Source organism: Camelina sativa, chromosome 5, assembly GCF_000633955.1.
Source record: "Camelina sativa cultivar DH55 chromosome 5, Cs, whole genome shotgun sequence".
Classification (NCBI taxonomy): Eukaryota; Viridiplantae; Streptophyta; class Magnoliopsida; order Brassicales; family Brassicaceae; genus Camelina; species Camelina sativa.
In genome coordinates, this window is record NC_025689.1 from 27,606,839 (window position 1) to 27,632,752 (window position 25,914).

The 25,914-nt window shown below is 40.9% G+C and overlaps 3 protein-coding genes and 1 pseudogene across 9 annotated transcripts; 1 reads left to right on the forward strand and 3 right to left on the reverse strand.

The window, feature by feature from the left end:
• The window catches only part of LOC104789638, a 96,371-nt pseudogene that overhangs the window by 13,955 nt on the left and 56,502 nt on the right, over positions 1-25,914 (reverse strand).
• Positions 18,438-19,813, reverse strand: LOC104787693. Its single transcript, XM_010513298.2, has 2 exons — positions 19,012-19,813; positions 18,438-18,885 (listed from the first exon to the last, which is right to left on the reverse strand). Exons 1-2 carry the CDS (start codon positions 19,487-19,489, stop codon positions 18,755-18,757), a joined length of 609 nt encoding a protein of 202 aa, XP_010511600.1. The 5' UTR covers positions 19,490-19,813; the 3' UTR covers positions 18,438-18,754.
• Positions 19,881-23,595, reverse strand: LOC104787694 (glutathione S-transferase T3). 7 transcript variants are annotated; one of them, XR_002038203.1, is made up of 8 exons: positions 23,314-23,594; positions 22,972-23,044; positions 22,764-22,878; positions 22,598-22,667; positions 22,327-22,358; positions 22,134-22,187; positions 21,938-22,040; positions 19,881-20,155 (listed from the first exon to the last, which is right to left on the reverse strand). XR_002038203.1 is itself a non-coding variant. In XM_019246033.1 (4 exons), exon 4 carries the CDS (start codon positions 21,233-21,235, stop codon positions 20,516-20,518), a length of 720 nt encoding a protein of 239 aa, XP_019101578.1. In that variant the 5' UTR covers positions 21,236-21,279; positions 21,938-22,040; positions 22,134-22,187; positions 22,327-22,591; the 3' UTR covers positions 20,309-20,515. The 7 variants fall into 7 exon arrangements, 2 of the variants coding, with proteins under 2 accessions (XP_019101578.1, XP_010511602.1); XR_768014.2 differs by having other exon boundaries at positions 22,134-22,198; positions 23,314-23,593; XR_768016.2 differs by lacking the exon at positions 19,881-20,155 and adding an exon at positions 21,286-21,379 and having other exon boundaries at positions 22,134-22,198; positions 23,314-23,595.
• On the forward strand, positions 24,648-25,732 carry LOC104789640 (LEAF RUST 10 DISEASE-RESISTANCE LOCUS RECEPTOR-LIKE PROTEIN KINASE-like 2.7). Its single transcript, XM_019245147.1, has 2 exons — positions 24,648-25,408; positions 25,587-25,732. Exons 1-2 carry the CDS (start codon positions 24,676-24,678, stop codon positions 25,730-25,732), a joined length of 879 nt encoding a protein of 292 aa, XP_019100692.1. The 5' UTR covers positions 24,648-24,675.

Consider the following 25,914-nt stretch of genomic DNA (forward strand, 5'->3'; position numbering starts at 1 on the left):
GCAAAGACTTAACAAAATGTATATATAGTAGTCCAACATGGAAAGCCCTAAAACTTAAACCGACAAGGTAAAGCGTCGGTTCGGTAATCTCCTGAAGTGTGTGAAACCAAACGTCCTTCTTCCCGACATGTTCGATCGAGTCCGTGTGCGTTGAATGGAATGCAATGTCATCATAGCTCAGATGGAAGGCTGAGGAGCATGGCTTGGACGGAACGGAGATGGTGACAATGGCTCGGACGAAACGGAGATGGTGACCATGGCTCGGACGAAACGCAGATGGTGACCATGGCTCGGACGAAACGCAGATGGTGACCATGGCTCGGACGAAACGCAGATGGTGACCATGGCTCGGACGAAACGCAGATGGTGACCATGGCTCGGACGAAACGCAGATGGTGACCATGGCTCGGACGAAACGCAGATGGTGACCATGGCTCGGACGAAACGCAGATGGTGACCATGGCTCGGACGAAACGCAGATGGTGACCATGGCTCGGACGAAACGCAGATGGTGACCATGGCTCGGACGAAACGCAGATGGTGACCATGGCTCGGACGAAACGCAGATGGTGACCATGGCTCGGACGAAACGCAGATGGTGACCATGGCTCGGACGAAACGCAGATGGTGACCATGGCTCGGACGAAACGCAGATGGTGACCATGGCTCGGACGAAACGCAGATGGTGACCATGGCTCGGACGAAACGCAGATGGTGACCATGGCTCGGACGAAACGCAGATGGTGACCATGGCTCGGACGAAACGCAGATGGTGACCATGGCTCGGACGAAACGCAGATGGTGACCATGGCTCGGACGAAACGCAGATGGTGACCATGGCTCGGACGAGAATGGCTTCCAATGTTTCCTAAATACCTGAAATACTCCAAGATGCACAATGTATGCAAGGATGATGCAAGAGCTACCTAGACGTGCAAAGTGTATAGAAAGAACTAAAAAATGATGCAAACCAATGAGTTATCCTAGCTAAATGCATGATAAAAATAGGCTAAGGAGAGACAAAGTATAAACATATCAATCTCCAAGGCTTTTTATTCAGTGCAATGGCCGTTTCTACTGAACATCCTCAAAGCTATCAATATTCCTCCGGCTTTTATTCACTGGATTGAACTCTGCATTTGTTCGGCTTCCTTCTCTATGCAAGTAAATGGGGAGCTCGCTGGTTACTTTCAAAGTACAAGAGGCTTGCGGCAAGGATGTTCTTTGTCCCCTTATCTATTTGTCATATGTATGAATGTGTTGTCTCTACTGCTGGATAAGGCTGCTACTGATCATCGTATTTGCCATCACCCTCGCTGCAAAACAATGAACCTCACCCATCTCTGCTTTGCTGACGATATTCTCATTTTTTCTGATGGTAGCTCACACTCTGTTGCAGAGACTTAAGCTGTTTTCAAACGGTTTGAAGTTGTCTCTGGCCTCAAAATCAGTCTAGAGAAATCCACTCTGTTCATGGCTGGCTTCTCCCCGCAACATCAGCAAGACATCCTGCACCACTTTCCGTTTGCAGTTGGCTCTCTCCCTGTCCGGTATTTGGGGGTCCCACTCCTCACTCGATCTATGACACATGCTGATTATTTACCTCTACTTGAATGCATTCGTCTTCGTATCTCCTCCTAGACAGGACGTTTCTTGTCTTTTGCGGGCAGGCTTCAGTTAATAAAGTCAGTGTTATCCAGCTTAACCAACTTCTGGCTCTCTGCTTTTCGTCTGCCGAAACGGTGCCTTCGGGAGATGGATAGCCTTTTCTCGGCTTTCTTGTGGTCTGGTCCGGACCTAAGCTCGAAAAAGGCAAAAATCTCTTGGCTTGATGTGTGTAAACCAAAGCAGGAAGGAGGTTTGGGGCTTCGTCGTCTGCAGGATACGAACACAGTGCATTTTGAAGCTCATTTGGCGTCTTGTGTCTGCTAGTAACTCTCTTTGGGTCAACGAGGTTCGAAGAAACTTGGTCCGAACTGGCTCCATCTGGTCAGTTAATGAGAGGAGCGTTGGTGGATCATGGATGTGGCGGAAGTTACCGAAGTATCATGAGCTTGCAGCGACTTTGCATAAGAAGGAGATCACATCTGGCACTGAAACATCTTTTTGGTTAGATGTTTGGAATCCGCTTGGTCAGCTGTTTGCTCATCTTGGGAACCGGGGTAGCATTGATATGGGGATACCACAGCAGAGTACTGTGGCAGAGGCTCTGTCGCATAGGAGACGTCGGCACCGTGTTGATATACTGAATCAGATTGAGGATATTCTTGACTCTATCCGTCAATCAGTGCAACTTCAAGGTGGTGATCGCTCTCTCTGGAAACAGAAGAACGGTTCTTTTAAAAATAAATTTTTGTCCTATGATACTTGGTGTTTGATACGGCAACCAAATGCGCCCTAGGACTGGTCTGCAGGCGTTTGGTTTACCCACTCAACACCTAAATTATCCTTTATCGCTTGGCTTGCATTCCATAATAGGCTCTCTACTGGTGACAAATTGGTTCAGTGGAACACTGCTGCAAACGGAGCTTGTGTTCTTTGTCAGGGTTATGGGGAAACAAGAGAACATCTATTTTTCTCCTGTTCCTATTCTTCAAGCGTGTGGTCAGCTCTGGTTCAGAGGTTTCTGGGGGTTCGGTTCACCACTTCCTGGGCTACTTTGGGTCCTATGCTTGATGACTCTTCTATTCCAAGGCTTCAACTCTTTGTTCTGCGCTATGCTTTTCAGTCTACTATACACAGTATTTGGCGAGAACGTAATGCACGAAGGTATGGCGAAGCTCCACTCCGTCATCCTCTCTCTGCCGCTTCATTGACAAGAATATCCGTAATCGTTTACTCACGCTGACAACCTCTTCTGGCTATGAGGGTGGTCTTCAGCTTTGGCTTCAATCCCATCCTCTTTCTTCCATTTCAAGTTTTTAGTAATTTTTGCTTTTAAAACTTTGTTTTAAAGTTGTAAAAAACGTCTTCGGACTACTGTTTTTTTGGTGAATATAATTTAACTTTCATACAAAAAAAAAAAAAACAAATGGTGAAGAGATGGAGGAATATGTCAATGGTTTTGGTGTATGTATGTCGTGACTTTGCAAGAGTTGAATAAATGAAGGTACGATTTGGTCTCTTTGACCAACCTTTTTAATTTTATTTTGTCGCATGACTTCAAAGTCATGATATGTGCTTAGCCGTTTCTTATACTTAATAAAATATTCCGAAGATAGGATCCATTTTTACAATATTTGCCGTCTTTTCAGTTCAAATTTTCTATGAATCAAACTTTTAAATTTTTTTCGACATATAAAATTTTCGCATAATAAATCTTTAGAAGTTTTTGAGACTCAGGATAACTCAGAACAGTAAGGAAACTTAAGGTCTGAGACTCTGAGAGGTAGAAAACAGTGAGGGTCTTGTAGGTGCTCAAAAAATTTTGGGAGGCAAGGTTGCATGTGGCTGTCAATGTAGACTTGCTAAAATAACCTAAAAGCTCTGCTTTGATCTATATGGAGAACTTGGTAGAAATGGTGTAAGATGACTGAACAGGTGATGTTATTGTTGCAGTTAATGCCAAGTCGGAAGAAATTTCCCAACCAGTTCTCTCTAGGCCCACTGGCAAGATACGTCTAAACCTGTGAAAATTAACAAAGGAAGATCGGAATAATGTTGGTAAGGTTGTGTTGGTGTATGTAAAGATACGTTTGATCGAACATTGTTGTTTTTGTTGCAGTGAAACTCCAGCAATGGGTGACCGCAGTGTTTCTTACGATTCCCTCCCCAGAAAGGGAAACCAGCGGTGATGTTCCCACATTAAAACAGAATGTCACACTCACACAATCCAAGTTCATGTTTACTTGAAGTAGAAGTGGAAGAGGAAGAAAAAGATCAGAAAAGAAATGGAAGGATAGTACATGGTCATTGGTTCTCTTGAGTTCTTCTGAGCTACGCAAATAGAGAGATAAGCTTACGCGACGACAAAGTCAAAGTCAAATGAGTATAGTGACCGAAGCAGAGACTCACTATTAGTTTACTTTGAGAGACTTTTATATTCACTGCTTAAATCACATACTTAAACGATTGGCCGATTGGGTCAATAACGATAAAAATTTTGAACTCTACCAATTGGTCAAAGTATACCTATGTTCAGAATCGATCCTATGGAACTAATCTTAAATGTAATCATAATAGTAAAAATGAAAATTAGGACTGAAAGAAGTAAATGATGAAGGACTAACCTTGATTATCGTGACAGGAGGATTTTTGAGGCTTGTCTTCACACAGACATTGGAAATTTTCCGACACCGACTCCGAACCACAAATCCCATTGGAAGTGATACAAGTCTGGCAAACTTGATTCGCTATGCTGTACTTCAAATCGAACCCTTGATCCAAAGCCCGCTTTAATGCTCGGTTCGAGTCATTTGACTGGTGAAGGTCGTTCTTAGCAGACCGAAGCATCGGAATTTCCTCAACCTTTGTACAACCATGGACATGAACATACGCCGGTCCAAAGACGTGATATGTTATCCGACTGTCGTTGCTTGTTTGGCAAGAAATATTTGATAGCGAGTTTATGTTTTCGGGGCAATCGAACAAATCAATCTTATCGGTGGAAACTGGAAAGGTTTACTGTAAACTCCTTCTCTCCAGTGAAGTTCCAAATCTGTGGGCAGTTCCCATCTAATCAGCTCTCATCAACAACGGTAATTACTTGATCCTCCAGATTCACAGATCTTACGCGAAGATTGAGATCCCCGATATCTATGGATAGGGTTTGATTATCCACGCAGGAGAGTTCGAACGATGATTGGCCGCAGGATTTGGGTTTATTGGATCCCCAGAACGGGTACGTGGTGTTCGACTCGAACACCTGCGGTCCAGATCCACATCTCAGAGCTAAGCTACACTCTTCATACTGTTGATCGGCAGAGAAGCACGACGGGAGGTCAACAACGGAGAAGACGACGAAGCTGATGAAGAGAAGAAAGATGGACATTCGGTTTTGTTGACAACTAAACCTTTTTTGTTTTGGATTGCTTAATAAATTTATTTTATGTATATGAAGTAAGAACGGTCAGAAAATTCGTACAGATCTTTGATGGTTATTTGACTTGTTTGTTTTTTTATTGCACAGACTGAAAGCGACTTTTATATAGTAAATTATGGAATACAATTCTCAGTGAGAAGAATAGTATCCCCTGCCTCTTATATCTGTTTCACTAATTTTTAATAAAGCTGACCAAAGGTGATTTAGGAGACTATAGATGATAGAGGAATAAATTTAGGATGTAAGTTTCATGCTTTTTCATTTGGGTACTAAGACATTATCTTTTTTTTCTTGTTGTTGTTACATTGTAATGTATTATGGACGTATCACAGTAAAAATTAGTACTAATCGTCTCGGCGAGATTGTTGTATGTGATCAATTTAGTATTTTTCAAGTTCAAGCACTGCCCTTCCATAGGATCGGCTGTGTTCCCTAGACAAGTATTTTTGGACAAGAACATTAAGCTTCAAGTTTTCGATTACAAATCATTTTAAAGTCTTTTGTTTGTTTTGTTTTTTTTTTTGGTTTAATGTGTAAGATGCCATTTGTTTGTTGTCTGAAAGGGAACTAGATCGTGGTTCACTCCATTTGGCAGGAGCGGAATGATCGCAGACATGGGACTGTTCCCAAATCCCCGACTCAGATCATTCAATTGATAGATAGGCAGGTCAGGAACCAGCATTGTCTATTCAAATTAGTGGCGATGGGAAATATCGCAATGGACTTCTACAGTTCTACTCTGGCTAGCATCAAAACCAAGCTTCTGATTTTCTCAGTTTTTTGACTTCAAGTGTTAATCTATTGTTTTTTTTATATGAATGTAAATATATATGGGGAATTGCATTGTATAACTAAAAAAAAAATTATAATTCAAGAAATAACTACTCTAACCATAAAAAAGTAATACACTCTATATAAACTATAATATATACTATATTAATCTTGTTATAACCTCTCCACCAACTCCATATCACCACCACCACTTTTACCTTCTTGCCACCAACACCACTTCTACCTGCACCTCTTTATCCCCATCACCCTAGGGTTCCCAATATACTATTCTCTAGGGTTTAGTTTTCCTTTAGCCACCACTACTGTCAACCACCGGCCATTAATTCCGGCCACCTCCCACCACCGGTGAAACTCTGACCTCCGGTGAATTCCAGTAATTTCGGATCTCCAGCGAACTCCGGGTACCGCCGGCCACCTCCAACCTCCGGCGAACTCCGGCCACCGCCGGTCACCTCCGAACTCCGGCCACCGCCGATCACCTCCGACCTCCGGCCACCGCCGTCCGCCAGTCTCCGGCCACCAATGGCCACCACCTACCAAATAACCCAAGACACCAAAATGGTAATTCCATGTATCCTTTATCCTATTTTTCTAATTTTTCCATGTAATATGCTATATTCTTAATTACATTTGTGAATATGGTTATTCAGCAAATTGACCCAATATATATTCCACATAAAAAAACCTGTTTTTTACATTGGATACAGCTTAGCGAGTATAAGTTTTTTTTTTAAACCAGTCTCAAAATAAGTTAAGGCCCTGTGGTGTCTCCATAAGATGATGCTTTAGTAATAGAATAGAGAAAAAGGAGAAAAGGCTTACATTTTTCACTTTTGTTCCTATATATTTGCCAGAAAATTAAACGAAACAAGACACAATTACAACTGTTATGAGAAAACGGATGGGGATGGCATTCAGGGATTGTATTGAGGTTTGAGGATGTCCCTAGTATGACCAATATTGTCTCCAAAAGCATGGTTTGGTTTGAGTAGAAAACAGTTGCAAGTACTTGGTTCGGAAGTAGAGATCTTTGTAGTGGTTTACTGAGCTCTTTGATGAGTTCTTGATTTTCTCTGAGTAAAACATCAGAGTTCGTCTGATGACATTTTCCTTTTTTGAGCACTTTTTTTGAGCAACTAGAGTTCAGATTACTTGGATAGTGTAATAGTAATAATCAGGTTTAAGTAGTAAAACATATTTTTGTTGGAAAAGAAGATAATTAGGGTTTTAATCTCACCCTATTGGTCGACTTGTAATTTTTTTTCCTTTCATTAATATATTGCTTCCTCGAAAATATCATGTAAATAAGCAATATATCAACAACAATTAATGAAATAAGTTTCTCCAATGTAGAATTATTTCTATTTCTAACTTATAGTAGTGCAATTATATTGTGTTTTTGCATTTAAAGAATTGGAGTTGTAGGACAGTGTTAGTTACATGGTTAGTTGTCCACTTATGCAGATTTTTTTTTTTTAATCGAAATTCGATTCTAGCAAGTGTGTTATTTTGCGTAATTGAAATTGTATTATTTGTCAGGTTTTGTAAATTTAATTGATGTCTAAAAAAATGAATGAAGCTTTGAAATTGAACTATTTGAACTACTAAGCAAATATCCGCGCTACGCCGAGGGATAGATTTTTAAGCTCATTTTGTTTTACGTAAGTATGACTAGTTAAGTTTTTAAATGTTTTTAAAATTTAGTATTTTGCATTTGCTCATTTTAGTAATTTTACTTATACTCATATTTTTAAATTAAAAAATTCATTCATATATTTCTAATTCCAAAACCCATTTTTAGAGATTTCAACATCTAATGACAAAAATCCAACCAGGTTCTTACTTATAAGAAATTTAAGTTTCTGATATAATAACAATAAGTTGTCTATACAATTTATCGATAAGTTATTTTCTAACAAAAATTTATATATATAGCAAACTATACCAGAAAATAATCATTGGCTGTGAAATAGCACTCTATATATATCAAGTTAAATAGACTTTAAAAAATGTCGATAAGTTAGTTTGTGACAAACTTATATACCAAATTTTCAAATATAAACCTTGGCTAAGATGCAGAGAAGTTATTAATTTATTTTTATTTTTTTGAAGCTTTGTTAATCCAAACAAAACCTTTAAGTACCACAATCAAACATAAATAAACCATAAACAGACTTTTTCACCTTCATATAAAAATTTAAAATGACGAAATTGTATATACATGAATCATTTTGACTCAACGCTATTTTCTAAATGACAAAAGAGAAAAAAAAAATTACCTTTTTAATGAAGTACTCAAAAGTTAGTGTTCCACTCAGGGAATCAGGTTTATGTTATGCTCCTCCATTCTCTACCACGTCAAAATTAATATTCACACCTTCATCTTCCTTCCCTTATGCATACAGAGACTTTGACTTAACAAAAACCCCATTTTCTTCTTACAAAACTATCTTCTCAACTCCCCAAAAAAAACTACCGTGTAAAACCAAGAAGGCATCAATTGTGAGTTGTCTTTAGAAAACAAAAATCTATCTAAATTACAGTGAGTTGTCTATTATGATTTCAATTTATAATATACTGCAATTTACTTTGCTTTTTTTTGGAATGAATGTAAATATATTAGGGAAAAAACCTTGTTTGCAGCTACAACCTTGTTTTTTACTCTAATTTAACAAACTAATGAAAACAAAAATAAGTACAAAAGACCTAAGCAAGAAGAAAATAGAGTATAACTTCCTAAGGACTTGAGCTTGGTAAGGTCCCAATAGGCGTTTACACGAACACAACACAAGATATTTGTTTGGTAGTTTAGACTACCTTTCTTTTTGGGTTTTTCATTGATTTATAAAGAGTACTGAAACAAAGATTCGGGACAATCCATCCCTTGATACATGGAAGCAAATAACGAAATGGAAAAACATAGAAGGAGTATATTCTCCTATTATTCAGCAACGGAAATAAATGAAGATCCTAGACTGTTCGCGAGATCAATCTAGGTAACGAGGATTGGGTTTCCTCTAACGAACGGGCCGGACTGCTATGGTCGAACCTCTCTCACGTTCCCGCGGCCCATCAATACCCTCCCCTCGAACAGCAACCTTGTCCTCAAGGTTCGGAACAAAGTCGGGAAAACTTTCTGCAATTTGCCTCTCCTCCTCCCACGTAGCGTCATCTGCATACAGTCCCCTCCACTTGATCAACAACTCCACCACGTCCTTCTTGCCCGAGCGAACCTTACGCTGTTGGAGCGCAGAATCCGACTGCAAGATAAGATACCCATTCTCCCTCAACGGCGGCAGCTCCCCTTGCACCGGCGTCTCTAGACCAATGTGAGGCTTGAGTAATGAGACATGAAAAACAGGGTGTATGCGGGAACTAGCTGGTAACGCCAAATGATATGCGACAGCCCCCACCTTCTCAATGACCTGAAAGGGCCCAAAAAACTTATGGGCAAGCTTCTGTGAAGTCCGACGAAGAACCGACCGTTGGCGATACGGTTGTAACCTCAGATACACCCATCCTCCACACTCAAGCTCCACATCCCTGCGTTTTGCATCTGCCAGTTGCTTGGTGCGGTTGTTAGCCTGTTGAATGTGTTGCTTTAGTTCATCAAGAAGTTGGTCACGGGAGGTCAACTGCTCGTCCACTTCTGCGAGCGTCGAGGAACCAGATTCGTACAAAGGAATGGCGGGTGGCGCGCATCCATAGAGTGCTTGGAAAGGAGTGGTGCCCGTTGAGGAGTGGAAAGTGGTGTTATACCAAAACTCTGCCCACGGCAACAAAGCTCTCCACTGCTTGGGTCGGTTCTGAACAAAGCATCGAAGGAATTGTTCGATGCACTGGTTGACCACCTCTGGCTGACCGTCAAACTGGGGATGATAGGCCGTGGACATACGAAGCTTGGTACCATCCAACCTCGAGAACTCCTTCCAAAAGAAACTGACAAAAATGGGATCACAGTCACTTACAATGGAACGCGGAATGCCATGGAGCTTCACAATTGCAGCCACAAATTTTGCCGCCACAATCTTAGCAGTATACGGATGTGCCAATGGAACCAAGTGGGTGGACTTCGTCAGTCAATCCACCACCACCATGATCAAGGTATGACCTTCGGACCGTGGCAAGTCATCAACAAAGTCCATAGAGACATCCTCCCAGACTTGGTTCGGGATAGGTAGTGGCTGCAACAAGCCGGCTGGTGCCAACGACGACGACTTCGCCTGTTGACATATGTCGCAAGCCACCACATATTCCTTCACAATCCTATGCATGTCGGGCCACTAAAATTGCCTTGCCAGTCGACGATACGTACGGAGTACACCCAAGTGTCCTCCCATTGGTGTGTCGTGATGCTCACCAAAGGTGAGCTAGGGGGAATGGTCACCCGGTTCTTGTAGCATAATAGGTCGTTCCTCCATGCGTAAGGACACCCTGGTTTGGAGCGTGCTAGTCGACCCATACGCTGCATATAAGCATCCTCCTTCGCCAATGCTCGTATGTCGTCCCACAATGACGTATGATGCACCGAGATAGCATTTAAAACCGGAATCCTTGGAACACGCGATAAAGCATCAGCGACCACATTGGTTTTGCCTGGTTTGTACGAAATCTCATAGTCGTAACCCACTAGTTTTCCCATCCACTTTTGTTGTTCAGGCGTTAAGATGCGCTGCTCAAGGAGATAACGTAGGCTGATCTGGTCGGTCTATATGAGGAATCTCCTCCCCAGCAGGTACGGTCGCCACATTCTTATTGCCACTACAATGGCCAGCATCTCCCTGGCGTAGGTGGACCACGATCGTTTTGCTACTCCCAGCGACCTGCTCATGAAAGCGATTGGTTTCTCGTTCTGCGATAAAATGGCGCCAATACCATCTTCGGACACATCGGTTTGTATAACAAACGGACTTGAGAAATCCGGTAGAGCCATTGTTGGAGTTGTGGTAAGTGTCGTCTTGAGAGCCGCAAAAGCAACCTCTGCCTCTTCTGCCCATTCGAACCCTCCCTTGCGAAGCAAGTTAGTCAATGGCCTGGCAATTATCCCATAGTTTTGTACAAACTTGTGGTAATACCCAGTCAAGCCAAGAAATCCTCGTAACTCGGTGACATTCGTGGGTGTTGGCCAGTCAAGCATAGCTTGGATCTTGGTTCGGTCCACCTTCACACCTTTGTTGGAGATTATATGTCCCAGATATTCTAGTTTCCGCTGTCCAAACTCGCATTTCTTGAGCTTCACGGCTAGCCAGTGTTTGCGTAAGATAGCAAAAATCTGCTCCATGTGATGCACATGTTCTTCCCATGTCGCACTGTAAACAAGGATATCGTCGAAAAATACTAGCATGTACTGGCGAGGATGGGCCTGAAGATGTCGTTCATAAGCGCTTGGAAAGTCGATGGTGCGTTACAGAGCCCAAACCGCNGTTTACACGAACACAACACAAGATATTTGTTTGGTAGTTTAGACTACCTTTCTTTTTGGGTTTTTCATTGATTTATAAAGAGTACTGAAACAAAGATTCGGGACAATCCATCCCTTGATACATGGAAGCAAATAACGAAATGGAAAAACATAGAAGGAGTATATTCTCCTATTATTCAGCAACGGAAATAAATGAAGATCCTAGACTGTTCGCGAGATCAATCTAGGTAACGAGGATTGGGTTTCCTCTAACGAACGGGCCGGACTGCTATGGTCGAACCTCTCTCACGTTCCCGCGGCCCATCAATACCCTCCCCTCGAACAGCAACCTTGTCCTCAAGGTTCGGAACAAAGTCGGGAAAACTTTCTGCAATTTGCCTCTCCTCCTCCCACGTAGCGTCATCTGCATACAGTCCCCTCCACTTGATCAACAACTCCACCACGTCCTTCTTGCCCGAGCGAACCTTACGCTGTTGGAGCGCAGAATCCGACTGCAAGATAAGATACCCATTCTCCCTCAACGGCGGCAGCTCCCCTTGCACCGGCGTCTCTAGACCAATGTGAGGCTTGAGTAATGAGACATGAAAAACAGGGTGTATGCGGGAACTAGCTGGTAACGCCAAATGATATGCGACAGCCCCCACCTTCTCAATGACCTGAAAGGGCCCAAAAAACTTATGGGCAAGCTTCTGTGAAGTCCGACGAAGAACCGACCGTTGGCGATACGGTTGTAACCTCAGATACACCCATCCTCCACACTCAAGCTCCACATCCCTGCGTTTTGCATCTGCCAGTTGCTTGGTGCGGTTGTTAGCCTGTTGAATGTGTTGCTTTAGTTCATCAAGAAGTTGGTCACGGGAGGTCAACTGCTCGTCCACTTCTGCGAGCGTCGAGGAACCAGATTCGTACAAAGGAATGGCGGGTGGCGCGCATCCATAGAGTGCTTGGAAAGGAGTGGTGCCCGTTGAGGAGTGGAAAGTGGTGTTATACCAAAACTCTGCCCACGGCAACAAAGCTCTCCACTGCTTGGGTCGGTTCTGAACAAAGCATCGAAGGAATTGTTCGATGCACTGGTTGACCACCTCTGGCTGACCGTCAAACTGGGGATGATAGGCCGTGGACATACGAAGCTTGGTACCATCCAACCTCGAGAACTCCTTCCAAAAGAAACTGACAAAAATGGGATCACAGTCACTTACAATGGAACGCGGAATGCCATGGAGCTTCACAATTGCAGCCACAAATTTTGCCGCCACAATCTTAGCAGTATACGGATGTGCCAATGGAACCAAGTGGGTGGACTTCGTCAGTCAATCCACCACCACCATGATCAAGGTATGACCTTCGGACCGTGGCAAGTCATCAACAAAGTCCATAGAGACATCCTCCCAGACTTGGTTCGGGATAGGTAGTGGCTGCAACAAGCCGGCTGGTGCCAACGACGACGACTTCGCCTGTTGACATATGTCGCAAGCCACCACATATTCCTTCACAATCCTATGCATGTCGGGCCACTAAAATTGCCTTGCCAGTCGACGATACGTACGGAGTACACCCAAGTGTCCTCCCATTGGTGTGTCGTGATGCTCACCAAAGGTGAGCTAGGGGGAATGGTCACCCGGTTCTTGTAGCATAATAGGTCGTTCCTCCATGCGTAAGGACACCCTGGTTTGGAGCGTGCTAGTCGACCCATACGCTGCATATAAGCATCCTCCTTCGCCAATGCTCGTATGTCGTCCCACAATGACGTATGATGCACCGAGATAGCATTTAAAACCGGAATCCTTGGAACACGCGATAAAGCATCAGCGACCACATTGGTTTTGCCTGGTTTGTACGAAATCTCATAGTCGTAACCCACTAGTTTTCCCATCCACTTTTGTTGTTCAGGCGTTAAGATGCGCTGCTCAAGGAGATAACGTAGGCTGATCTGGTCGGTCTATATGAGGAATCTCCTCCCCAGCAGGTACGGTCGCCACATTCTTATTGCCACTACAATGGCCAGCATCTCCCTGGCGTAGGTGGACCACGATCGTTTTGCTACTCCCAGCGACCTGCTCATGAAAGCGATTGGTTTCTCGTTCTGCGATAAAATGGCGCCAATACCATCTTCGGACACATCGGTTTGTATAACAAACGGACTTGAGAAATCCGGTAGAGCCATTGTTGGAGTTGTGGTAAGTGTCGTCTTGAGAGCCGCAAAAGCAACCTCTGCCTCTTCTGCCCATTCGAACCCTCCCTTGCGAAGCAAGTTAGTCAATGGCCTGGCAATTATCCCATAGTTTTGTACAAACTTGTGGTAATACCCAGTCAAGCCAAGAAATCCTCGTAACTCGGTGACATTCGTGGGTGTTGGCCAGTCAAGCATAGCTTGGATCTTGGTTCGGTCCACCTTCACACCTTTGTTGGAGATTATATGTCCCAGATATTCTAGTTTCCGCTGTCCAAACTCGCATTTCTTGAGCTTCACGGCTAGCCAGTGTTTGCGTAAGATAGCAAAAATCTGCTCCATGTGATGCACATGTTCTTCCCATGTCGCACTGTAAACAAGGATATCGTCGAAAAATACTAGCATGTACTGGCGAGGATGGGCCTGAAGATGTCGTTCATAAGCGCTTGGAAAGTCGATGGTGCGTTACAGAGCCCAAACCGCATGACTAAGTACTCATAGTGGCCGTTGTGGGTTCGAAATGCGGTCTTATGCACATCTCTGGGATGCATTCGCACTTGGTGGTATCTAGCAGTCAAGTCCAGCTTAGTGAAGAAAGCAGCCCCATGGAGCTCATCGAGCATATCATCAACAGTAGGGATCGGAAAACGGTCCTTAATGGTGACGGAGTTGAGAGCCCTGTAGTCCGTACAGAACCGCCACGTCCCATCCTTTTTCTTGACCAAAAGCACTGGTGACGAGAAGGGGCTAATACTTGTGCGAATGATACCAGCCTTCAGCATCTCGTTTACTTATTTCTCCATCTCATTTTTCTGGAAATGGGCGTACCGATATGGCCTGACATTGACCGGGTCTGTTCCCTCTTTCAACGGAATATGATGCTCAATGTCTCTCTGCGACGGTAGTTGCGTTGGTGGTTGGAAAAGGTCGTCATACTCCTGGATCAAGGGTCGAATGCCCTCTGGAATGATGCACTCCTTCTCTGCCGCCTCGGCAATATGTATGGCGAACAGAGATTGTCCCTGACGAGCCTCTTTCTCCATCTCCTGCAGACCGCCGACTTGAAGGTTTGGTTGTATTCCTCTGAGTTTGAATGTCTCCCCTCCCCACTCGAACTCCATCGTTTGCTCCTTCCAGTCACAGACCATTGGTCCTAGGCACCTCAACCACTGCACTCCTAAGACCATGTCTAGCCCCACAAGGGGTAGAGCATATAGCGTCATGGTGAAGTCCACTGCTCCGAAGCCCACCCTGACCGATTCGAACTTGCTTTGACACTGCAATGGCTTCCCATCTGCCACCTTCACTACAAACGGTTTCACCGGTGTTGGGTCAATCCTCAACTCCCTCGCCGTTCTTTCACTGATGAAACTGTGCGTGGACCCGCTATCGACCAACGCCGTGAGGTGATGTTTGCCAATGCAGGTTGACAAGCGGATTGTCTGTGGTCCACTCCAAACGGTCAGTGCATAGGTGGTGATCTCTGGAGCTTCATCATATCTCGGCTCTCCCTCCACTTCTTTGTCTGAGTCACTGTCGTCATCTCCTTCTCCCTCCATGACAAACAGTTTCGGTTGCTTGCACATATGACCTGGAATATATTTCTCGTCGCAGCTGAAGCATAGGCCTAAACTCCTCTTTTTCTTCAACTCATCCCAGCTCAAACGACGTGGTGATGACGATGCAGATTCTTTGGTTTTAGAGTCGACTTCCCTGAACGATTCGACCCGGTTACCCATTGTGGATTGATGGAACCGAGATGTAGGCGTGCCGTAGCTCATCGCTGATGGACTACTACTGAATCTCTCCCTCCCGCGTTGCATTTGTTCGTCTTTAAGTCTAGCCAGATTCAAAACTTCCTTGAGCGTCTTTGTCCTGAACATTCGGACGCTGTCTGCGATAGAAGAGTTGAGCCCTCAAATATAGGTACCAATCAACGCCTTTTGAGTCCACCCCTCTACCTTGTTCTGGAGTCTCTCAAATTCTCTTTGGTACTCTTGCAACGTCCCCTTCTGCTGAATCTTTGACAGTGCTTCGTCGAAGTCATCCCCATCGGTAGGCCCAAAACGGACCCACAACTCTTCTTCGAACACTTGCCAAGTCAGGGGAACCCCGTGTTGCAGCAACCCTTTCGCAGTTGCCTGCCGCCACTCATTTGCTTCGTCCTACAAATGGTAAGAAGCGAACTGGACCCTCTGTTCTTCCACGGTACCATGGTAATCAAAGTATTGTTTGACTTTGCTCACCCATGATGTCGGATCACCCCCCTTGAATCGTGGAAATTCAAGCTTCACCGACCTCCCACCTGCGAACGGATTAGTGTTGTCCATGCGAAACAACGCCCGGTTGGTGTCTCCACGTCTCTCCGAGCGTTGAGCATTGCCTTGGTCTTCCTGGTTACTCATCACCGATTCTGCTAGACAATTGACAGCGAGTTCCAATGACTGAAACTTTTCTGCCATGCCCTCTCTCATCTTGACGATCTCGTCCTGCATATCTCCCATGTTAGCCTCCAAGTCCTCGATTCTCTCCTTGTTACCCATACTTGACACCACGCCAGTGGTCCGGATCAAGCCCCTCTGTTACACTGCTCTGATACCAATTGGTAAGGTCCCAATTGGTGTTTACACGAACACAACACAAGATATTTGTTTGGTAGTTTAGACTACCTTTATTTTTGGGTTTTACATTGATTTATAAAGAGTACTGAAACAAAGATTCGGGACAATCCATCCCTTGATACGTGGAAGGAAATAACGAAATGGAAAAACATAGAAGGAGTATATTCTCCTATTATTCAGCAACGGAAATAAATGAAGATCCTAGACTGTTCGCGAGATCAATCTAGGTAACGCGGATTGGGTTTCCTCTGATGAACGGGCCGGACTGCTATGGTCGAACCTCTCTCACGTTCCTGGGGCCCATGAGAGCTGAACTCCATGAACGGTTATTCTGGTTTCCTGAGAGAAGAAATTCGATTTTGAACTGTCTGATCTTACCATAGTGAGTTGTGACTTGAAAGACGTACCAAAGAATGAATTGCAGTCAACTTGCAAAGGATGAATCAATAAGCATATGAAGGACACTGAAATCTTAAAGAAATTATTTTGAAGAATTTCATGTGTGAAATTCTGCCATGTTTTCTCTACCAAAATATTGTAAAGTAAATAATGTAAAGAATCTATTCCAGTCATCAACTAATTATAGTTTAGAAAAAAGCATTTTTAATTTGGCCAAAGAAAATAGTATTTAAACACAAAATCAATACTTAAGAGTATCAAACGACACATTAAGCAAAGCCATTATTGTTAAGCCTAATCCATTTAGAAGCACCAAACAGAACATCAAATGGTATACACAAGTGACACTTCTCTCTACCACTCATTTACATCAAATCGACATTAGTGTAAGAGATATGCAGTTATATATACGAATTAGAATCTACATCATTAAGTTTACTTTGCTTACCTTCTCATCAACAAACCACCAAGAAGCAGGTCGTCCAGCCAGTTCATGGAAAAGAATGTATAAATACGATTGAAGAGGAAAGTTGGAACTGCAAAACACACAAACAAAAAGATATATTAAAAAAAAAACACAAAAAGTATTCAAATCTCATGATTATGTTTTTATTTTTTATATAAGAAGAACTCACGTTACAAACCTTAAATACACAAAATAAATTCATATTTTATTATATAGAGGACAAACATCAAATACTAACGAAACGATTAAACTTGCATAGATTGAAACCATCATATACAAATTATAAAGCAAAGAGAACCCATCCACACTTGTTTTCTCTTAAAAAACCAGGATACACCCTCAATCGAAGCAATACGTTAGGAACTATTCCGTCGAAATCAACATTTCACTTAGAGAAAGTTTATCGATAGTATGTTAGTAGGGGGTTGTTAAATTTAATATGAATTAACTGTGTGTTTTTTTTAAAATAAAAACCCACGATCTCTTAGATAAAATTTTCTTATTTATTGGTAGGTTCTTATTTTGGGTCTCTTATTTTTGAAAATATTATTTTTTAAAAATTTTTAAATTTTAATTAGAATAGAAGTGGTATAAATGTGTAAACATTTAAGATTTTATTAAATTAGAAAATAATGCATTTTAATTAATTTTCAAACATACAAAACATAATAAAAACATTAATACATATTACAACAGAAGTGCAATTTATAAATGGAGAGAATGATTAATTTTAATACTGATTTGCTCCAAATTTTGCCCAAATATTCTCAATCAAATCATCTTGCAAGCATTTATTTTTTTCTTTATCACGAACATCCTTTCGATTCTTGAGCATAGTAGCGACACATGAAGGCATGGGTGTTGGAAGCGTGTAGTCAACTTCTGAAGCACTTGACTCCCTTTGTGCGAATTCAGTTTGATCAAACAGATTGTACCCATTTCGTTGGTCCTCTACTATCATATTANAAACCTTAAATACACAAAATAAATTCATATTTTATTATATAGAGGACAAACATCAAATACTAACGAAACGATTAAACTTGCATAGATTGAAACCATCATATACAAATTATAAAGCAAAGAGAACCCATCCACACTTGTTTTCTCTTAAAAAACCAGGATACACCCTCAATCGAAGCAATACGTTAGGAACTATTCCGTCGAAATCAACATTTCACTTAGAGAAAGTTTATCGATAGTATGTTAGTAGGGGGTTGTTAAATTTAATATGAATTAACTGTGTGTTTTTTTTAAAATAAAAACCCACGATCTCTTAGATAAAATTTTCTTATTTATTGGTAGGTTCTTATTTTGGGTCTCTTATTTTTGAAAATATTATTTTTTAAAAATTTTTAAATTTTAATTAGAATAGAAGTGGTATAAATGTGTAAACATTTAAGATTTTATTAAATTAGAAAATAATGCATTTTAATTAATTTTCAAACATACAAAACATAATAAAAACATTAATAAATATTACAACAGAAGTGCAATTTATAAATGGAGAGAATGATTAATTTTAATACTGATTTGCTCCAAATTTTGCCCAAATATTCTCAATCAAATCATCTTGCAAGCATTTATTTTTTTCTTTATCACGAACATCCTTTCGATTCTTGAGCATAGTAGCGACACATGAAGGCATGGGTGTTGGAAGCGTGTAGTCAACTTCTGAAGCACTTGACTCCCTTTGTGCGAATTCAGTTTGATCAAACAGATTGTACCCATTTCGTTGGTCCTCTACTATCATATTATGCAGTATGATACACGCTCTCATTATTTTCCCAATTTTTACTATATCCCAAATAAGAGCCGGGTTTTTGACTATGGCAAATCGAGCCTACAAAACTCCAAAAGCACGCTCTACATCTTTACGCACAGCTTCTTGTTGTCTCGCAAATAAAGCGTCTTTTGGAGTTTGTGGCAGTGGAATAGATTGGATAAAAGTAGCCCATTTTGGATAAATACCATCTGTCAGATAGTAAGCCAATTTATACTCATGTCCGTTGACACTGTATTTCACTTTAGGAGCTCGACCATGCAAAATATCATCAAAGACTGGAGATCGATCAAGAATATTGATATCGTTTAATGTACCTGGTAGTCCAAAGAAAGCATGCCAGATCCAGAGATCATACGAAGCCACCGCCTCTAAAACAATTGTGGGCTTTCCTGTTCCGCGGGTGTATTGACCTTTCCATGCGGTAGGACAATTCTTCCACTCCCAATGCATACAATCGATGCTTCCTATCATGCCGGGAAATCCGCGATACTCGCCAACGTCAAGTAGTCTTTGAAGATCTGCTGGTGTGGGTCTTCTCAAGTACTCATCTCCAAATAAATTTACGACTGAATCTGTAAATTTGTCCAAACATGCTAGCGCCACGTTTGGAGAAAGTCGGAGGTATTCATCAAACGCATCAGCTGCAGAACCATATGTCATCATACGAATTGCTGCTGTACACTTCTGCAATGTAGACATACCCAACCTTCCGGTAGCATCTCTTCTTTGTTGAAAATAGGGGACTTCATTTGCAAGCTTATCGACAATACCCATGAATAATGGCTTGTTCATTCTAAAACGGCGACGGAAAATGTTGGTAGGGTAAGTAGGAGCATCACTGAAATAATCATTCCACAAGTGGTCATGACCGACTTCTCAATTTCTCTCAATGTGAATTTACTTTTTTCTTGGTTTAGGTGGTGGTTGACTTTGGATTGGTGGAGTAAGAAGATTTTGCCATACATTATTGATGATTTGATCGCATGTTTGATTAAAACATTCATCAAGTATATCATCAACATCATCATTATGGGAAGAAGAAGAAGCCATTTTGGAGCTTTTGGAAATAAAGGAAAAGTGTTTTGGTGTTTAGAATTTAGAGATGAAGTTGTGTTTTCATTGGTTTGGTGTGAATATTTTGTGTGCTAGTAGTGGACATATATAGGAAATTTTGGGACAATCAAAACTATAAATATGTGGATAGAAAATATTGAATACAATTTGTGGTCTTAAATGAAAAGATAAGATGTGGTAGATGTACAAAAATACAAAAACCCTTGTAAAAACATGTGGTGAAAGTACATAATTATACATGGTGTCACGGGGATGAAAACATGTGGTGAAAGTACATAATCTTGACCGACTTCATCACTTGATTCCTTCTTTTGGTGTCACATTTGCTGTTCTTTTGGTGTCACGGGATGACATCTGGTTCATCATCTTGATTACGAAGCATCACTGAAACAAAAACACAAACACAAACACAAACAAAATTGAATAAAAACACAAATAAAACTGAATCAAAGACACAAACAAAACTGAAACTAAAACACATCAATCGGTTAAAACTATTAAAAACACATCAAACTGAAACATAAACTAAGTAAAACATAAACTAAGTAGAAACAATTCGATTACACCAAAACAAGAAACACTTGGATTACATAAAGCTTGTCCGATTACAAAAAAACACAAGCTTGTCCGATTACAACCAAATACTTAGAACACAAAAAACACAAACATATTTAGAACACAACAATATTCGAAACTACAACAACCAAATACATAGAACACTAAAAACATAAGCATAATTCGGATTCAACCTGATGACATCATGTCATCAATTAGCTTGTCCTTAAGAGCTTTCTCGGATTCAGATAGTGAATCCTTCTTAGCAATCAGATTTTCAAGCATAACATGCTTCATATGCTCCTTCTTCATAGCGAACTCTTTCTCCTTCAAGGCGAAATCTTTCTGTTTCATCTCATACATCCTCTCTACACGTTCCAACTGAAACTCCAAGAAAGCTTTTCCATCTTCCTCCACATCCGGTTGTGTACTAGTGCTCTTTTTCGACTTCCCCTTTACAGCCTTAACACCAGGAGGACGTGGCTGTGATCCACCAATGTCATTCAGCAGATGTGCATCCTCCCTTCCCCTCTTCACTCCATTGCCTTTAGCAGATATGGACGCACACCATTTTTGATCATACCTTAAGTCTCGCCAAGCATGCTTCAAGGTAAACCGATGTCCTTGATCATTGAAGAATATTTCATGTGCTACCTTCATCACGTCATCTTCACTCTGTCCACTCGACTTCTCTCTTGTAGCAGTCTCGTAACAACCGACGAACTTGCACACCAAGTCGTTTATCCTCCCCCACCTCTGCTTACAATGACTCGCCTCCCTCTTTGGCCGACGTACATCATTTGGACATTTTGCAATGTAATCTGCAATCCTTCCCCAAAAGGCACCAAGTCTTTGCTGATTAGATCTAACCGGATCCTTGCTGGTGTTGAGCCAACCGGAGACAAGCATGATATCATCAGCTGGTAACCAAGCATGCCTTGACTTGCGGTTTTCTTGAGGTGAGCAGGAGATGCAGGTTCAGAACATGGACTTAGAGAAGGACTGTATTCGAGGTTTTGTGTTTCAAGCTGACTTTGTAATAGATTGACATAGCTAGAGGAAGGATGATATGGATTCATGTACTCGTCAGGATCCATATCAAAGGGGTTAAAGGAGAATAAAGAGATTCAAAGGAGTTTATAAGGAAGATTATGATCGAGATTCAAAGGGGTTAAAGGAGAATAAAGAGATTCATTTGCGAGTTTACTATGAAGAGGAAGACTGAATTTATAAGGTTTACGTTTTTTTACTTTTACAACTAGTTGGTTTCAATTTTGTAATTAAGTCTTTCCCTAAACTACACCAACCACACATTAAACATCTTCACAACTAACTAACACAAAACTTCAAACAATGACATCAATGACTGACAAGACTAATACCTACACTAACAAGTACTAAACACATTTATCACAAACAACAAACAAACCCTTTAACATCAATGAATGACTAGACTAATACCTACACTAACAAGTACTAAAGGAACATTACTCACAACCAACAAACAAAACCTTTAATATCAATGATTCACTCTCATACTTTAACGAAGCACACAAACACAAAAGATTCAGAGACTATAATGAAATAATCTAACAGGGACTTTTTACTTACAAATGATGAAGCAGAGGATTTGGAAGCACACGAACTTGTTGAGATACCTCTCTCGCTCTCTGACTTGTTTGCTCTCTTGTCGCCATTATAATGGTTCAACGTTCTGAGAGTTAGAAGAAAATAAATTTTGGATCACACACCATAACTCAATAGATTATAAGCGAATCATAAAATGGGAAGAAAATGAACCATGTACCTCTCTTCTATGACTTGTGAATGATATTGGTAGTGCTATGTAGCAGCTTTTCTCCTATAGAACCTCTACAAGGAAAAGAGAAGAGACCAATTAGTAAGACTCACTAGGAAGATCAGCAACTCTTACTTTGAACCTGAAACAACTTTCAATAACATGGCAAAGAGAAACTATGAGAGTATGATTAAAATCAAACCGTAGGAGGAGGAGTGGAGCCTCCATGATTCGCTTCCAACAAAACACATGCAGGACAAACAATAAACTTAATTACTAGACCAAAATATAAATGCCAACAGATTGAAGATTGGATTTGATAAAGACTAAGATTAGCTGGAAACGAATCAAACCAATGACAATCGCCAGAGAAACTAGCTATTCAGTTTCACCCACTTGAATGAGTACAGCAAAATCACTCTGTTTGAATTGTAAAAATAATTTCAAGAAGAAACGAAAGTTGCAAATTTTACCTCTCGCTGGTCTCCGGATACCAGTGAACAAATCTCTCCAACAAAGCTTGTTTAGCTCCATCAAGTACAGCTGCAATAATTAAGCATAAGTCATTAGGAGAAGAAAACCTGACCACATCTCCATGAAATATAGAGGTAACCATGACAGAGATAAGGAGAAGGAAACCTGATCACATCTCCATCAAGTCCAGAAATCATAATGTTAAACCTGAAAGTTTATCTCCCACAATGTTTTCTATTTGAACCTCCAACACAGTCAGTAATCCAGGTGTATTCTCGATCTGCATCAAAAGAGAGACTGAGAAGTTAATTCACGCATATAGGGAAGAAAAAAAGTTAAAGATGTATTAAGACTTAAAGAGGAAGAAAAAAACCCATGAAGACTTTGCACAGAGAAGAAGGAGTCCATCAAAGCCAACGAACATCGATCAAAGCATCATCCAATACCTGAGATAACATAGCAAAGAAGTAAATATAACATGATCATAATAAAAAAAGTCTTGAACGATTCAGTTTAGAAACTTAGAAACGAAACACAAACACACCATAAACTAAACACACTTAGAGCAAATCAGAAAACAATAACACCAAAAACCCTAATCCGTTTAAAGCAGAACGAAGAACACACCAAGAACCCTAATTTCTCGAACAAACATCAAACAACCCTAATTTCAAGAAACCAAAATCAAATCAACCTAATGCCCTGATAAACTTACCCTCTCAATCGAATTCATCCAATATCTTCCAATTGAATCGCCTACTCCTTCAAATCGCCACCGCTAGAATCTCCACGACGATTCAAATCACCACCGCTAAAGTCGCCTCCGCCGATAAGATCTCTGCCGATTGAAATCGCCTCCGACCATGGTTTTACTGATTCTATAACCTCCGATTAAAGCAGATCTTCCTTCGTCGGATGGAGACTTTGATCGAGAGAGAAAGAGAGAAATTGATCGGGAGATAAAGAGAGAAAGAGAGAAAGAAATTAATCTTTTGTGGGCAGAAATTTTTTTTTTCCCTTTTGTATTATTCTCTTGGGCCAACGAAAAATGGACACGTAGCGTCTCTTATAATTGATTTCAGTCTGTTATATAAAAGAGTCTCTTCCCTTTTTTCTTTTCTTTTGATTTAATTTTAACCTACCAAAATTCTTACGACCCCTCTTACAACCTCCGATAATCATGCTCTTAATATATAATCCCAAATTTCAAAGTCACAAAAAATACAAAACAAAGAATTTGTTTATGAAAATATAAGTCACTGAAAGAGAAAGAGAACCGGAAAACATCTAATCGATTATTCGTGGCCTTTTTCTATAGGGTTTTAATTTTTTTTGGAATTGTGAATATTGACAGGTTGGCAAAATTACAGATGAGCTGTATAATTTTATTGATTACATATTTTGATTGATGTGTAAACTCCTTTTTTTAACTAAAAAGCTGATGTGTCAACACATAAGAAAAACTCTTTCTTTATTGATTTGTGGGGTCTCATCAACAAATTGAATGATATTTAAAGAAAAACAAAATGAAGCTTTTTAATTAGTTGGGTCTACTTGACATTAAATTTGAAGCTTATAAAAATTCTCACCCAATTGGTCTACTTGACATTAATTTTTTAGAACTAAAAATAATTTTCTTAATAAAATATCATCTAATGATCGTCACATCGAATTAGTACATCTAAGTCCACAATTATGAAATGAATATCTCTAGAATGTGGAATTATTTGGTTATCGCCTGGTTGTACTTATTCTTGGTTTAATTATTTAAGTGATCAAATATTTAAAACATTAATTTGTTGTTAGCTAGGAGAAGGGTTTTGATCGTTGACAAAAAAGTAAAAAATAACTCATATTGATCCCACTTGATCATCAGATTATATAAAGAAGTTTTTATTTCCCCAAAAGGTCTATTGACTTTGGGAAAACTTAGGGAAGTCTTTCATAGTCAACTTAAGCAATTGGATGAAATAAGCTCTTTGTCTTTGTAAAAATGATACCTTGACTTCGTATACTCCTCTCCTCCCAACACAAACCAAACCTAGAAGACATACTGTAAACAGTTCTCAAACAAATCATGTACTATCTCCCCACTTCTTGTCTGGTCTTGTTCTTCCTCTTCTTTTTATTCCACCCTCTTCCTTGTGTTCTAAGTAAAGAAGACCTTGGGTGGTGTGAGGCTCTGTTCCAATATGGTAATCTCACTGCTGGGTTCCCCTTCTGGGGTGGGAATCGTCCCAAATCTTGCGGTCATCCCTTGCTGGAGCTTCACTGCCTCAAAAACATCACCTCTCTAAGCATCTCGAACCATGAGTACAACGTTTTCCATATAGATCAAACATATAATACCCTTAGACTTGCTAGAACAGACCATCTAGGTTCTTTTTGTTCGGCTGGATTCAATACCACAACCTTCCCCCGCGAGATCTTTAAGCTTTTCCCAACATATAAGAGCCTCACTGTCTTATACCATTGTGATCCTAAGCTATCTTACCGCTCAAGTTATACATGTCCAGATCTAGGTCTTTTCTCAATGTCCCAAAGCCTTGATTACAAGTACTCCTGCCAAGATAGTTTCATAGTTAACGTTCCAACGAGTTTTGTTCCCGAGGAGAAAGAGTTAAATTTGACCAATTTGGAAAGTGCTCTACGAGAAGGGTTTGAGATGAAGCTGGTGATCAATGAGATACCATGTCAAGAATGTTCATCCACTCATGGAATCTGTGGTTACAGCAGTACCACACAGATTTGCTGCAACGTAACCTCACCATCTGGTGGAGTTAGTTGCCTACCACAACCTCAACCTAGTGGTAAGTTTTTAACATAATCCTTCTTCACTATTTACCTATTGAGTGTAGTTCAAGAAATAAAACAGAGCAGTTCCCAAAATCTAGCTATCTCTGTTTTCAAGAAAACCTCTGTCCTAAAAATCATAGGATGGTCTTTGTGATCCCATTTTTTGTTCTACTTTTCAGCTGATGAGCTTAGGCGACGTTGCAGTGAAAGGTTTAGCTGCGGAAATCTGCGAGATCTCTACTACCCCTTTTGGATACCTGGCAGAGAATACTGTGGTCACCCTGACTTCAAACTCGACTGTAGAGGAGAATTGGCAGAGCTTAATATCGCCTCAGTGAAGTTCAGAATCTTAAATATGAGCTATGACTCTTCTATCATAAGGCTAGCCAGATCAGATTATATCGGCGATCTTTGTCCCTCAAACCCACTAAATGAGCCACTCATCGAAAATGTCCTTCCCTTCAGTGTTGACACAGAGCTGCTAACATTATATTACGAATGCCAACTAAACTCATCTGTT

Bases quoted from the DNA above. Each gene is read 5' to 3' on its own strand.
- LOC104789640 (XM_019245147.1), top strand. From the start codon at position 24,676: ATGTACTATCTCCCCACTTCTTGTCTGGTCTTGTTCTTCCTCTTCTTT. The intron at 25,409-25,586 runs GTAAGTTTTTAA...TGATGAGCTTAG, and splicing joins ACCACAACCTCAACCTAGTG to GCGACGTTGCAGTGAAAGGT.
- LOC104787693 (XM_010513298.2), bottom strand. From the start codon at position 19,489: ATGAACAAGCCATTATTCATGGGTATTGTCGATAAGCTTGCAAATGAA. The intron at 18,886-19,011 runs GTACATTAAACG...ACTATCTGACAG, and splicing joins TGCTTTCTTTGGACTACCAG to ATGGTATTTATCCAAAATGG.
- LOC104787694 (XM_019246033.1), bottom strand. From the start codon at position 21,235: ATGCTTGTCTCCGGTTGGCTCAACACCAGCAAGGATCCGGTTAGATCT.